Below are 15,477 nucleotides of genomic sequence, written 5' to 3' on the forward strand. Positions count from 1 at the left end.
CCAGCGAGCCAAAGAACCTTTTCAGTCTGGACACTGAAGTCTGTTGTTGTAGAATTAAATGTATGTTGAAAATTATGAATAGAGGTATAAAAAAATTCAGTTAGCCATCTTCAAAGAAGGTCCAGTTTAAAAACAATTTAGTAAATAGTTTTCCTTACTTCAAGTCAGCTAGTACATTCTTAGTGAATGGGCTTGCTTTTGAGAAATGGCTGTGGGAGGGGCACCTGGGTGGCTCATTGGGTTGAGAAATGGCTTGGGAGATCTAAAGGGCATATTTATTGTGGGACATTTACTTAAAATATTTGAATGACCACAATAAAAATCTGTTATTTTAGGCACCACAGGGGAGAGGAAATAGAAGGAAGCCAGATTTTAGTCTATAGTTGAAATACTTTAAGCCCACTTCTTAAAAGTTGTTGTTTACTAAGTATAAAATTTGTGTTGATTTTCAAACTTTTTTAACCTGCATTTGGAGGTAATGTTGCTTTTCATGTTTCTTTTTTTAAGTTTTGCTGAGGAATAATTTCAGCTTCAGTTATTTTAGAAGTTGCTTTCTGAGTGTCTGCTTTCTTTGCCTGTAATAAAGCAGACTTGAATAGTAAGAAAATTTGGCACAGTTCTAGGATAGCAGTTCTCAAGCTTTTTGGTCAGGAGTTCTGTTGATAAAATTATTATAGATCCCAAGGAGCTTTCAGTCATATTGGTTGTATCTATCTATAAATATTTTCCATATCAGAAATGAAAACTGAGAAATGTTTAAAACACAAGACTATATAAAGTTGACCCTTGAACAACAGGGAGGTTGTACAGGTACAGACCTGCCTGCCCAGCCCCTGCAGTCACATCTGCATATAACTTTTGACTCCCTCAAAATTTAATTAACTACTGATTGCCTACTCTTATCATTTCTTTGTGATAACATAAACAGTTGATTAACACGTATCTTGTACATTACATGTATTACTGTATCCCTGTAGTAAAGTAAGCTAGAGAAAATCTTACTAAGAATATCATAAGGGTGGGGGCTGCCTGGGTGGCTCAGTGGGTTAAGCCTCTGCCTTTGGCTCAGTTCATGATCTCGGGTCCTGGGACCCAGCTCCGCTCTCTGCTGTCCTCCTGGTTCCGCCTCTCTCTCTCTGCCTGCTGCTCTGCCTACTTGTGATCTCTTTCTCTCTGTCAAAAAAATAAATAAAATCTTTTAAAAAATCATAAGGAAAAGAAAATACATTTACAGTACTGTACTGTATCAGAAAAGATCTGTGTATAAGCAGTCCTGTATAGTTCTAACTGTATTGCTTTAAGCATCAGATGTACGGACATATTTCATGAGATGTCAGAGCAGTGATGTCACTATGTCATATAATCTTTGGAAAGTGAAAAGGCAAGTAGTGTTTTAGAATTACTGTGGAAATAATTACTATGGGGAATAAATTACTGTGGAAATAGTTTTTGGCTTTTATAGGTAGACTCTCCTTGAAAGGGTCTGGAGGACTGACCCGCCCCCTGGAGTCTCTGGACCACAGTTTGAGAACCGTGAAACTAAGATACTCATTGCTGCCAGGTTGTTCTATAAACTAGATGTCTTGGGGCACCTGGGGTAGCTCAGTCAATTAAATGTCTGCCTTCAGCTCAGGTCATGATCCTGGGGTCCTGGGTTTGAGCCCATATTGGGCTTCCTGCTTAGCAGAGAGTCTGCTTCTCTCTCTCTTCCCCACTTGTGTTCTCTCCCACTGTCTCTTTCTCTCTCTCTCTCTCAAATAAATAAAATCTTAAAAAAAAAAAAAATAGATGTCTTCCTTTCAAGACTCCAAACTACCTGTAGCTCCTTTTACCTGTTGAATGTGTTTGAGTTCTAGAAAGGTTATATAGTGCATAAACTTAGTGGTTATTTGTAAAGTAGGTGTGTTTCAGGGATTAAGAGACATATGAATATTCAAAATGACAATTTTGAATCTAGAATAGAACATTGCTGATTCTACTATTTGTTAATGATGGTTATATTAGTTCTGTGAGAGCCAGTTGTTCCTAACCAAGTTGTATCTGGAGAGCGTTAGATAGCATAATTAACTTTAGGATACTAACATGTGTGAAGGATTTATATCTCTAGAACCATTTCCTGGGCCAAGGTTTACCAGATCTTGCCATTTGCTTCCCAGTATTTGAGGAAGGGTGGTAGACACATTTGCAGCTGGAAAAGTAGTGTTTTGAAATGTGCCTGTTAACTTTTAAGGGGAATTATTTTGTTGAGTATCTGCATTCTGTGTACAGGTGCTATGGTAAACTAAGTGAACTTCACCTCGTTTAATCTTGACTTCAACTGTATTAAATGAGATATTGACCCATTCCCATTTTGAGTAACTACTACTACTAGCTCTCAGTAGTGGGGCCTATATGCAGTCCAAAGGCTGTCCTAACTCCAGAGTCTGTGCTCTCCCTGTCAGCAGTGTGGAAGATGGCGGAAGGAAAGATACAGGAGATAAATTATGGTGCTGGTTTGGGTTTTTAAAAAACTTGGTAGCTGAAGGCAGATTTGAGAGAAAGCTTTTAGTTTTCTGGTACAAAGTAGAGTGGTTACCCTGAGTCAAATTTGCGTACTTTGGTAAGGAGTGACCTAGAATGAGAACTAAGACCCCTTGGGTCACTTAATGGCTAATTCTAAAAGATAAGCCAAAGGATTTGAAAAATTTCATGAAGACAAGTGTTGTTTACATGAGAGAGGAAAGAACATTTTCTTTATTAGAAGGAAAAGAATAGCAAGAAGAGATATTGTTTGGGAAGCAGAGAGGCATTAATAATGCCATACCATGTATGATCCTAGCAAAGTTAAGTGATACTTGACTTTTAAAGTTATCCATGTGAAAATTATGATTGGCCTCAGTGAAAGTCACAAGATCATACAGGTTTCTTTTCACCCTGGTGCAGCGTGGCCTGACATTGTGGCTGGAGCAGCTCTGGGAAAGGCCACGAGTACTGATCTTTCACAGCAAAGCCAGCTAGGTCTAAGTAATGTTGTCATGGGCCCCAGCCAGCCAGCCAGCTGAAAGGGCACCCTGGTCATTGGGACTAATAACGGGTACGACAAGGTCTTGTGTTTCCTGCATCAGGGAGGAATTGGGTTGGGAATGGTTTCATTTTCCCAAAGCTGAACATAGGTCTGTTAAGATAATCAGTCCTTTGAAATAGTGTTGGAGAAAGCACTTAACTAGAAACTCCCTGGGGATTTATTTTTAAACCAGATTATCTGCTGTATTTCCTCATCTTTTACTCTTCATTGGGCTAGTTGATCACGTTGGTGATTCTTAGTACAGAAATTTTTAAGAGATTAAAATCCTTTGTTTAAAAAAAGCCTCAGCTTACATGGGTAGCTGAAAGAGTACCACCCTGATAGTCTGGAGATGATTCTTCTCTTTGGGGTAGTTGTTAACCCTTTTATTTTGTTTTAAAACTGAGACTCTTGCTGGCTATCTAACTTACCTTTAGAATTATTGAGGATAAAGTGAGATGATAATTACTAAAAAACAAGTATACACAAAGGGAAAGAACCCTAAAAGTGGCCTATTACCTTTAAATCTGTTCTGTACATTTCTAGATTTTAAAAGTTTTCTATCACCTTTTGAGGTCTCATGGTCATTGATGTTGGGGCTAGAATTCTAACTTCTGTTTCTGTTCACAGCATTTCTCTTCTGGGTTATCATTGCTATTAAAAAAAAAAAAAAAATACAACGGGTCAGGACCTGGTGGGTAAAATGAACAGAAAACAGGTTGTTCTTGTAGGGCCTCTTTTCTGTACTAGTCATCAAAGCCAGGGGCCATTATTGTGGTTTGGACAGTGTTGTTGACCCAGTGTATACATTGCCTTGGAAGTAAATACAGACATTGTTGTGTTCCTAGCTGATATGTTTTTGTTTGGGGGCATCATTAATACAAAAGTTCAGTCACTGTTGAGTGGGGTAGAATCTGACCTAGCTAGCCCAGTACATATGTATAGGATGACCTTTTGCACATAGGGACAGGAAAATGGGTCGTGTGAAGGTTCTTTTATGTTACTATGTGATATAGCATTAAAAAATGGGCTCCTGATAGGAGTGAGCTAATAGTGGAAAGGCATTCTTAGAACTGTTAAATCCTTGAAGTTGCTGGTTCTTCAACTAACACGTTGCCAAGGCAAGACAAGGTTTGGGGAGTTGTAAACATCCAGAGAACTTGAGGAAAGTACAAGCTTAGTGAAGATGTTTTGTTAAGTTTGTAAAGTACCTTTTAAAAAAAAAAAAAAGGATGAGTTGATTGATTCCAGAGCCTTTGGGGGTATTTTAATTGAAAAGTGAGACACCAGATGGAATTCTCTTAAGTTGGCAAAATGCACAAATGATAATTTAGGAAAAGCTGAACATAATCAGGGAAAAGATACAATTTGTTAGTGATAATTTAGGAAAAGCTGAATGTAATCAAGGAAAAGATAAAATTTGTTAGAGATTCTTCTTTGTTGCCCGAACCACAAGAAAATGGATTTGTCTTGTTGTGTGTTTGCTAGCTGAGATAGAGAAAATGCATGAGAAATGAGTGGTAAGATCTCATGTTCCCCTGAGTACATAAGCAGACAAAAAAATGGGTATATGATGGAAACACCTCTTAAAAATAGGTTTGACTAAAAATTTTTTTAAAAAGGTTTATGTGTGTTCCCCCAAAGTGGCATGAGTATACATAACAAAAACAATTCAGAAAGATTGTTTTGTGCTTTCATTTCTATTCATTCATTCAGATATGTTCAAACTCCGAAATTTTTCTTTCCTAGTATAAAATAAGGTTGTCTATACATGAAGATTTGCTTCACTTTTTATGGAAGGGACTCTTTACTGAAATATTAGCTGTGTGGGTTTTTTTGTGGTGTTCCCCCCCCCCCCAAGATTTTTTATTTGTCAGAAAGAGAGAGGGAGCAAGGGCACAAGTGGGGGGAGTGGCAGCCCGTGAAGCAGACACCCCACTGAGAGGGAGCCTAGTGCTGGACTCCATCACAGAACCCCAGGATCATGACCTGAGCCGAAGGCAGACACTTAACAGACTGAGCCACCCAGGCATCCCAAAATATTAGCTGTTTTAAATGCAAGTACATAGACATGTTTTCATAATGTCTATTATTGAAAATGTCACAGCATATTTTCTTTGTAAATGTTTATTGAAACAGCAATAATAAACCTATAAAATAATTTTAAGATATTTTTCCCATTAAAAGTCTAAAAGAAGATGCAAAAATCTTTAGTGTCAACTTTACCCTCTAAGGAAGGGAAACTAGGCCCCCCTGTTTATAACATTTCTCAGATAGGTTTTTTCATTTGTTTGTTGTTGTTATTTGATTGGCTTTAATTCAAGGCTTAGTGGACATCTAAAGCTTAAGCTGTGCGCTTTGATCTCGTGCTTCCCACTGTATTTTGAAGGTTATTAATTGCTTATTTTAGGTTTATTAGTTGAAAAACAGGTAATTTTGAAGAACTTAGACTGGCACCTGCATATTGAAGAATTGACCCTTTCAACATGTTGAAAGTTGTGCCTATTAAGTGCACTGTGTGTTGTATGACACTTAGAAGACACATTAGGCAATGTAAATCTATGGAAGGGAATGATTTCTTACTGATCTGCAGGTGTCCCATATCATGATAAGGGTTCACTCCTTCCTGGGAATGTTCCATAGACAGTGGAAAGCATTCTTGTCAACCCCCCTGCCCTTTTCTCTTCCTTTAAGGACAACCATAGGGGCCTTTCCAGAATGAGGATGGTGAGGCTAATGTGGCTACTGGCATTCTTGGCGAGTTGTCTGGTGATAACCTGGGCTTTTCAAATCCCTGGTACCCTGGGCCCGAGTCTCTCACAGATAGACACACATGCACATACATGTCTGGACTCTTGAAAAGCAGAGAGAGTCATTTGAGGTTATCTTCGTAGCAGGAGTCCAGAGAGAGTCCAGATAGATCCGGGTTAAAAATCGCAGCTGAGCTACTTAATTGTTAGCCTTAGACAAATTTATCTTGCAGCTCCTCAGTCTTCTTATTTTATGAAGTGGTGACAGTCCATCCCTCCAGTAGAGGTGCTGTGCCCATTCTGTGACGGCCATGCAAGGACCTTGCCTCAGCCATTCCAGGCAGTCCTCAGTGTCTTGTCTGGAGAGGCTGGCGCGGCCTCGCTGGAGCCGAGTGTGCCATTCTCCATGTGCATTGGACATTCGCCTTCTTCCACGTGCAGTCACAACACAGGCCTGGGAACAAGAAGGGGACAGGTGGCAGGAGCTGCCGAAACTGTCCTGACAGGGCAGCACTTTGGGGGGTTCACACTGGTGAGCCTTCTAGTTTTCTTTACCCTCCCCTTCCAAAATAATTGGCTTTGCATTTTGAACCAGGAAGTATTGGTATGCACTTCGTTCCCAAACACTGTGCACCTTTTAAAAATTGGTTAGCTGTCAGGTGCCTGCTTGACTCAGAAGAGCATGTGACTCTTGATCTTGGGGCTCTGAGTTTGAGCCCGACCTTGGGTGTAGAGATTACTTAAAAATACAGTCTTTAAAAAATTGGTTAGGTTTATTTCCTACCTCATCCCCAGTACCCTTCAGAAGTTCTATGGGACTTGTTTGGGTGGGGGTTGAAAAAGCTGCTATAGTAATTTAAGTAATAAATGCTTGTCTGTTGTGGAGGGTTTTTTGTGGGGAGGGTACAAGTAATGCCTGAGGACCTAGGTTGTTATTTTAGGGCATATATGACATAAAACAGCAATATTTTTGAAACAACACAGATGCTTTTAGCAGACACTCTGTATTTCTTGCTTTTTTGCTTATTATCAGATCCCAAATAGCCTTGGGTCCTTTTCATTTATGAGGTTGTGGCCTGGTAGGCTATTGGAGAATAGCACTCAACTTCACCATTCTTCCACCGTTCATTTTCTTAGAAGCAAGTAAGAATAGTCCCATTGGTATGCACGTGTGCTGCATATTAACAATTACGGCTGAATTTTTCTGTACATGTGGATTTTTTTCCCTGTAGGTACTGGATCATGGTGCATGTGTTGAAGAAGAATTCTGATAGTGTATTTGTGGAAGTGTTAGGGAATGATCACCAGGGGCAGAAACACATGGGCACCTCACCTGTTGGCCATGGTATGCCCAGAGCCTTGGCAGGCCGGCCGTGTTTGGGAATACTCCATCCCGGACAAGCATGATGTCAGGCTGGTTGAGAGCATCTTTATGGCCCGCACACTCATGTCCCCTCCCACACCCAAGACACAAGTAACTTCCCTTTTGATGGAAGCTGCACTTGTGGGTGTAGCATATAGAGTTGTTGAATGACCTGAAAGTAGTGTAACACTGTGTGTCAGCTTTACTCCAATTACTCAAATTAAAAAATTAAAATTAGCAATTTCCTTCTCTCTCTGATCATAACTAGCTCTCTTTTCTGTTCTTAGTGCCTGTTTCTCACTGAACCATACACCACTTTTAATGTCCATGGTTTCTGATTCTCCTCTCTGACTTCCTCTAATTTCTCCTCATAATCCCCCCTCCTTTTTCTTTTAAGATTTTATTCATCCATCGGGGGGGGGGGGAGCGAGCACAGGCAGAGGGAGAAGCAGGCTCCCCGCCGAGCAAGGAGCCCGATGTGGGACTCGATCCCAGGACGCTGGGATCATGACCTGAGCCGAAGGCAGCTGCTTAACCAACTGAGCCACCCAGGCATCCCTCATAATCCCCTTTTTATGTAGCATCTTTCTCCTGTCTCAGAAGAAAGGTGTCCCCATTCCTTTCCCAGGACTCTTCTTCGTTGTACTTGTCTCTCCTTTGCCCCATGAGTTAACCCCTCTTTGGCCTGCCTTCGGCCTTTTTCCCTCTTTCAGCATACAACATGATTTAAGTTTTCCTTTTCCTATAGAAATCTCAAACCTGGCCTGTTGCTTTCGATAATGGCCAGAGCTGTCCTCTACCTCAGCACCACGATGCTCAGAGAAGGGTTCCTGTTTCCCACCTCTGTGCCAGGCCTTGTGCGGCCTGTAATCCGTCAAGTCTTTGGAGCTATTGATCCCATGTGGCCTGCTCTCCTGGAAGTCAGCATTGACGTCCTCCTGACCACCAAAGCTTCAACCCTCTTGTCCGGTCTCATTTTACTTGGTCTTTCTCTGCTATGTTTGTTTAGTCTTTATTCATCCAGTAGATAATTTTATTGAGTATCTGCCACTGTGCTGAATGACATGGTGACAAGAATGATGAAGATGTGATCTTGCCACTGAGGAGAATACAGTTGCTTAACAATTCAGTACAGCGTTACAAATGACAGAACTTTGTAGGGTGTTCTAGAGTGAGACAGCCTCCTCTAATTCAGACTGGGTGGGCCTGTTGATTAGGACAGTGGTTACCTTTGATTCTGTCTCTGTGGAAGGTTCTCTTAGATAGGTGTCTAGGGGCCCCCTCTGTGTTTGCGTGTCAGAGTTCTCTGGAGTAAAGTGGACATACTGGCTTAACTGAAATCTCCCTTAAGGTGTAGTTTTTCGTAAAGTTTTTCTGCTTTTTTAACAGTACTAATTTTGGTCAGGTTACTCATTTTGACGCCTGAGCGGCATTTAGCGTATATGGCATTTTATTTTAACTTATATAAATTGTTCCGTAATCCCTTTAGACAGTGGATCTGTTTGTGTCCCCAGTGAGTGCTTGCGAAATGTTTGGTAGTGGTGCTTATCTTCCTTGTAAGTATTAATACATTCGAACTTGTGCTTTGGCAGAGTAGCCTGTGTTAGAATGGCTGCTTCTGCCTTTCTCAGAACCTGGGAAAAGAGAAGGTGACCTTTCACATAAGGACTGTGAGTGTTTGGGGACTGTGGGCTTAGAGTAAGTATACTCCTCCCTTTCCTTAGGGTACCTCCCATCTGTGTTTGAATCTCTTGGTCCAGGCTGAGGGGTACCTGTGACTGGGTTTTACGTGTGCCACCCCATGAGCAAGGCCTGTGTTGCTGGAGGCCGGTAGGAAACTTGATCTGAGATTGGTTGCGCCTTTATTGGTCTGTTTTCAGGCAAAGCCACACGGGCACCGAACAAGCACTGAAAGGCTCAGAGCAAACCCAGTGCCTTCCATGCTCTGGCTCACCTTGGGGAACTCATGGGAGTGAGCTATTAGTCTCCTCCTCTGCCTGCTTTCCTCCTCATCCACACCACACCCGCACTCAGGAGCTCAAGGAACGCAGCGGTTACCTTAGGGTTTCAGCATGTCATGAATCTAGCAGCTCTTAAGTTTTGTTTTTCTAAATTTGTTGGTTTGTTCCCTCCCCCACCCCACCCCCACAGTGTTCATCCACTGGCCTACCCACTGATGAGCCAGACCTAGGGTGTCAGGTTATTTTTCCTGGCCCAGTTCTCCATCCTGGAGAGGGATGAGAGGGAGCTCTAGGGTCTGAAGGTGATGGTCACATTCGGCAGCCAGTCGTTCACCTCATTAATGGCCCATCTGGGTATTTGTTTCCTACCTTGTTTTTGGAGACTTTATGCTATTATAAATGTCGGTCTAGATGGGAATGTCTTTGAAAGTGAATATTGTATATAAGCATAGGCTTGTGTAGTCTTTATTCAATGAATATTGTAAATAAGCATAGGTTCTTCTTTCTCCCTTTCCCATTTGGGTCTGAATGCTTTTGCATTGTGCACAGTGTTTGGCAGCACTTAGAATTTGTAAACAATAGTGTTAAGAGCCAGTGTCAGTTGGAGATTGGCGGGGACAGAATGGTTGATGGCACAATGAATGTATCATTTGTCTGAGGTTTTTTATAGTGACTCTCAGTCTTTCACCCCCTTGGGAGCTAGTATGAACCATAGTTACCTTTTATTGCTCTATATGTGTTGTCCATGCCAATCACAGAGCTGCAGGGGATCCGAGCAAGTTGGAATAATTAGATTGAGAAGTGAATGTCACACTTCTAATTTCATTCTCCTTTCAAGGGATTACCAGTGTCCATTTAATAAAATGAGATTAACCCTCTGCAGCAGGAGTATTTGAAAGCTGTCAGTCAGTATAATCTTGACAGCTCAAAAGAAGTAGTGTTCTCAGCGCTCTCAGAAACACTGTCATGTTTTATGGGCTGAAAGACTTGTGAGCACATGTGTGTGTGTCATTAAAGGTAGATATATTTACACGGGAGGTGGATTTGAAGGAGGAAAGGTTTCATGAGCTTAATCTGTACTGCACAGACACAATAGTGTAGAAGTAACAAGTAGTTTAGTTTTGAGTTGCCAGATACCAGTAATAAAATACCGAAGAAACTATAAATCCGAAATTTAAAAAAAGAGAGAGAGAAATAATTCATAAAGCCAAGAGTGATGTGTCTTTTCTTGAATGTTCTAGAAAACCTCGGATCAATTCTCAGCTGGTGGCACAACAAGTGGCACAACAGTACGCCACCCCACCACCGCCTAAAAAGGAGAAGAAGGAGAAAGTGGAAAAGCAAGACAAAGAGAAACCTGAGAAAGATAAGGAAATCAGTCCTAGTGTCACCAAGAAAAATACCAACAAGAAAACAAAGTAAGTTCCCATTCTTAGCTAACTCGGCACACTGTAAATGATTTTGCAGGTGAATCTAAGCTGTGTTTTAAATGCCTTTTGTTATGTCCCCACCTTAGACCAAAGTCTGATATTCTGAAAGATCCTCCTAGCGAAGCAAACAGTATACAGTCTGCAAATGCTACAACAAAGACCAGTGAAACGAATCACACCTCAAGGTATTTGAAACTAGAATGAAATACAGCACCGATGCTCTGATTTACTTGGTCCTAGTCAAGAACCCATGGGTGGTTTTGTTCCTGTGGGTTTGCAGGCTAAGAATGGTGTGGCAGGGGGAGCATGAGCTAGGTATGGGCTGTTAACTTTGAAGACACACGTATGTGTGTATTTGGGCCATTTCTGTATCACTGTGGCCACAACAGGAAAAAGATAAGCTGATGATAATTTGCATTGGTCCAAAGCTTTGTTCAGTATTGGTTTCTATTGCCAAAGGAGTAAGCTTTGGTATGTATGGCTCCAGTTCAGATTCGTTGCCACAGTGTCACAAAGTCTCGTGTGTACTGATGAGGTCGCTTTGCATCCGTAGCTTACTTAATGGGCTGTTCCCTGGGGTGTTGCTTTCAGGCCCCGGCTGAAAAACGTGGACAGGAGCACCGCACAGCAGTTGGCAGTGACTGTGGGCAACGTCACCGTCATTATCACAGACTTTAAGGAAAAGACTCGCTCCTCCTCGACATCCTCATCCACAGTGACCTCCAGTGCAGGGTCAGAACAGCAGAACCAGAGCAGCTCGGGGTCGGAGAGCACAGACAAGGGCTCCTCCCGTTCCTCCACGCCGAAGGGCGACATGTCAGCAGTAAATGATGAATCTTTCTGAAATTGCACATGGAATCGTGAAAACTATGAATCAGGGTATGAAATTCAAATCCTCCACCTGCCCATGCTGCTTGCACCCCCTGGAGAATCTTCTGTGGACATCGGCCTCTTAGTGAAGCTGCCGGGATAATTTCTGCTTGCCATGGGCATCTGGCCACCAAGGAATTTCGCACCCTGACGATTACTCTTGACACTTTTATGTATTCCATTGTTTTATATGATTTTCCTAACAATCATTTATAATTGGATGTGCTCCTGAATCTACTTTTTATAAAAAAAAAAAAAAAAATCTGCTGTGCACAATTTTCCATGTACATTACAACTGGTTTTTTGTTTTAGTTTTGTTGGGGGGGAGGGGTTGGGAGGGGGAGGGAACTTTTATTTATTGTGTTCACAGACTCCATCCTTTCAGCATATCCTTTTAAGTTTAGTTCTTTCTTCCAGTTATACTATGTACTATCAGTTTTGATATAACTATATATATATAAATATAAAATTATATATAAAGGGTTATTTGAAACCAATCCATGGCAACGCTGGTGCTTGATACACTGTGAAGTGAATACAACATTGAACAGTTACAGATCTGGGACAGTCCCTTCTATGAAAGTGCTGAAATTAAATTAAAATCAGTCTTACGTGAAGTATGTTCCAACCTGCGTGGGAACTTGACTCTCTCATCTGTCTAAAGAGTACTGGACGATAGAAAAATATATATTTTTTAAACAATGTGATCTCAAATTTAAAGACTGCTCCAGATAGCCTGCATTTGCAATGGAATAACTGACAAATCACAAATGGTTTAGTTGGGAGGGCTTTGATCATTCAAAAGTAACTAAACTAGCTCCAGAATGCCAAGTATTCGTGTAAGTTCCGGTTACATGTTAACATTGCTGTTCTTACCATAAGCACTCATGAAAATATGGTATTCTGTCACTCGAATTCCATCCATTTTCCAGACCTCTACTCATGACTGAGGTAAATATAAATCGTCTCTTAGTTTTAGGATTAAAACCGTTTAAACTGTATTTTTGGTCCATACCAGAAACAACTCCCTATCTCCACTTTGCACGTGACATTGCAGTCGTGGTTTTTGTAATTGAAATTGGTTTGCGTTGTGTCCCCTCCTTTTCCTTTCCTTACCAATTTAGTTACAAGAATTCTTTCTCTTTCTTAAAATCTACTCTTGTTTGCTTTACTGAACAGAGGTTATCAACTGCACATCCAGTCCCGACATGGAGCTTTTCAGTATTCAGAGACATTTCTCAATTCCCTGCTGTGGGAAGGAACTCAAGTGGTGAATGGTGTAAGCACTAGCAGCCAGAATTGCAGGGAGAGCTCATCCTTCCTGCGAGCCTGTGATCTTTCTCTCTCATCATAAAGATAGCTTGAGCGTACTCTTTCAAGGTTTCTTTTCACTCGTTTTTTTTTTTTTTTTTTTTTTTTTTTTTTTTTTTTTTTTTTTTTTTTACTATCTTGCAAAAACAAAAAACAAAGGCCACTAATAACGATTCCACCCCCTCCTTAATTTTCATATGTTTTGTTTTGCTTTGTTTGCATTTAGGGTCTCTCTTCCGTTTAACTCTTAACATTCATATCCACACAGTTCATAGGCTTCAGAGTCATTTCAAGCATGGGAACTTGGTGTTACCTTCCTTTACTTGATCGTACCGAAGGACTCACGGGAGGGCAGCCGATTTGTGATGAAGCGCCACGTTTTGGTGTGGAAAACCTGGTTTGCTTAAGAACAGAAGTACCTGTCTATGGAGGCAACGAGTAAAACAAAAAGAAACAATTAACAGCTTGATTTGAGTAGCCAACAGGAAAGGTTCCTTTCACATTTACATTAAAACTATTCTATAGTCACCAATGCACCATAATTCAAATTCTGTTCTCAAAGGTATAGACGATAAAGCAGTGCCATTTGTTGCTGTGGTCCTATTCTCAAATGCATGGACAATTGTTCCCCTCTTTTTAAAATAATGCTTGTATCTGGGATGCAAGCTATGCTATCTTTTTAAATACATTTTTAAAGTATTTATTAATGAACCAAAGGAAATCCGATGCTTTCTGTAAGCATCAGAATATATAATACATAGTGATTTGACTATGAATTTTAAATCCACATTTTAATATTAGTGGGATATTGCAAAGACATTCCTTCTAAAGTTTTAATATTCCTTTTATTAAGGGTCTCAGGGAGGGTAAATTAGTCAGCCATATTTATTTTCCAGAGATGTAAGGAATTGCTACGTTTTTTAATTAATTTTTTACAAAAAAATTTAAATGCCACCAAACTCACGTGGGTTGCACTGCTTTTTGAACCAATAAGTGTTGGAATGCACTTTGTTCAGAAACACTGTGTACTTTTTCAAAATTAGTTTCATGTAAAGTGATTGGACCCCTAGATTAGTGGAAAAAGCTGATTAACCAGCTACTCATAGGCTGCTAATTAATTCATTGCCAATGTCTTGGTTTTTTAGTTTTGCCTCCGTGATAAATCAATACATGAAAGAATGGGGCGGGGTGAAGGAAGGGAGGATTGCGTTAGAACAGGTGAGATGAAATTGGCATTTGGATAGACCTGCAGCTAACAGTGGGACTTCTCTCAACAGATGTTACGGTGCCGGGCCTCTAGCTGCCATCGCGTCGTCTGTTGAGGTAGTGAGGCGGTAGGTACCTTAAAACTTCTAATTTCCGAAATTGATGACATCCCTCAGGCATGTAATTCTGGAAATGGAATTCCTGTAACTTTCTTGCATTTGCAGTTTGCCCTACAATTAGTAGGCAGCTCGTAAAAACACTAGTGTAGATTATAAAGATATATATAAAAGAGGACCAGAAATACTTGGTATTCAGTGGCACAGTAAGCAGGTTATAAAAACGAAACAAAACAAAAAAGCACAGTGTTACGCTTGCAAGTTTCCATTTGTTTTAATACCACAGGATCTTTCACATGCGTGCGCGCGCACACACAGAGCTTACCTGACTTGCTCTGCTCGAGTCATGCAGTTTTTTAAAAATGGTAAAGACATCTGGACACCCACAAGATACTTTAATCAAAACCTTTCAGTTTCAATCTGGATCTTTTAAAAACATTGGCAGAAGCTTCTGTGAGTTTAGTTCCACTAAAATGTTCCACCTGCCTTATCAAGACCATTCTCAGTCTACTTTTTTAAGCTACCGTATCTTAAATTATTGAAAATTTATTAATTGCTGAATATATAATAACCTTTGCTTGTATGTAACCGAAAATGGTTTAAGAGCCAACATTTAGAGTATGACAATGGAGCTGAACAGTTTTTAATGCGCAAGCAGTTCTGTTCTTGTGTATGACTTGTAACCTTAATTTACTGTGTAAAGATGGTTACATTATTTCCTTAGCTTTGTTTGTTGGAGACAAATAGAGAATGCTTGTTAAGTATGTCAAAACATAATCTTATCTTGTGAATTTTTGTTAATGTATTATACGAGCTATATTTTTCATTTGCCCAGAAAGACAGCTTGTATAACGCTTTCGGAAGTTTCTGCTCTGTAACGTCTTTAGAGCTGACAGTCTGTTAGGTTTGTTTTTTTCTTCATGCTAAAGTGTCAGTTGGTGGTTTTGTGAACTGGTCAGAAATTCACAGGTCTTAAATGTTTTGGGAAAATTTATATTGGACACTGCTCTTTGTCTAGCAAATAAAAGATGTTAATATATTCCTGTTACTGGCATGTGCACGACTATGTTATTAGAAGCCACTTTATCATTTTCCTGCTTTAAATAGAAATGTCTATTTATGAATTCTGCTTGTAGTTTTTTCACAAATAAAATAGTAAAATTTACGCGGAAATCTTTATTTACTTTCTTGTGTATAGATTTTAGCCCCATGAAAATGGTTCCTTTTTGTACTTGAATCTTTAGCTTGTGGGATAGTTCCAGGGGGAGCAGGAGGCTAAGGACGACTCTGGTTGTTTATCAGAAGCGCGAGTGGATTTGTATGTCTCGGGACGTGTCTCTAAGCTGCAGCAGCAAGCATAATTGAGCGAAAGAATGTCCAGATGGGGGAAGAAAAGCAGCTAATGTGTGTAAGCTTATCCTTTGAGA

General features: G+C 40.4%; 1 protein-coding gene across 1 annotated transcript in view; it reads left to right on the forward strand.

Annotated features, from left to right (window-relative positions):
- LOC101679007 (RING1 and YY1 binding protein) overlaps positions 1-15,215 on the forward strand; it is an 80,399-nt gene extending 65,184 nt beyond the window's left edge. Inside the window, exons 3-5 of the mRNA XM_045077862.1 lie at positions 10,359-10,535; positions 10,634-10,732; positions 11,139-15,215. Coding sequence (XP_044933797.1) covers positions 10,359-10,535; positions 10,634-10,732; positions 11,139-11,391 — 529 coding nt within the window. The 3' untranslated portion in view covers positions 11,392-15,215. The remainder of the gene's footprint in view (positions 1-10,358; positions 10,536-10,633; positions 10,733-11,138) is intronic.
- The last annotated feature ends 262 nt before the right edge of the window (positions 15,216-15,477 follow it).

The sequence above is a fragment of the Mustela putorius genome, unplaced genomic scaffold, assembly GCF_011764305.1.
Source record: "Mustela putorius furo isolate JIRA1106 unplaced genomic scaffold, ASM1176430v1.1 tig00000095_pilon_pilon_pilon, whole genome shotgun sequence".
In the NCBI taxonomy this organism is placed as follows: domain Eukaryota; kingdom Metazoa; phylum Chordata; class Mammalia; order Carnivora; family Mustelidae; genus Mustela; species Mustela putorius.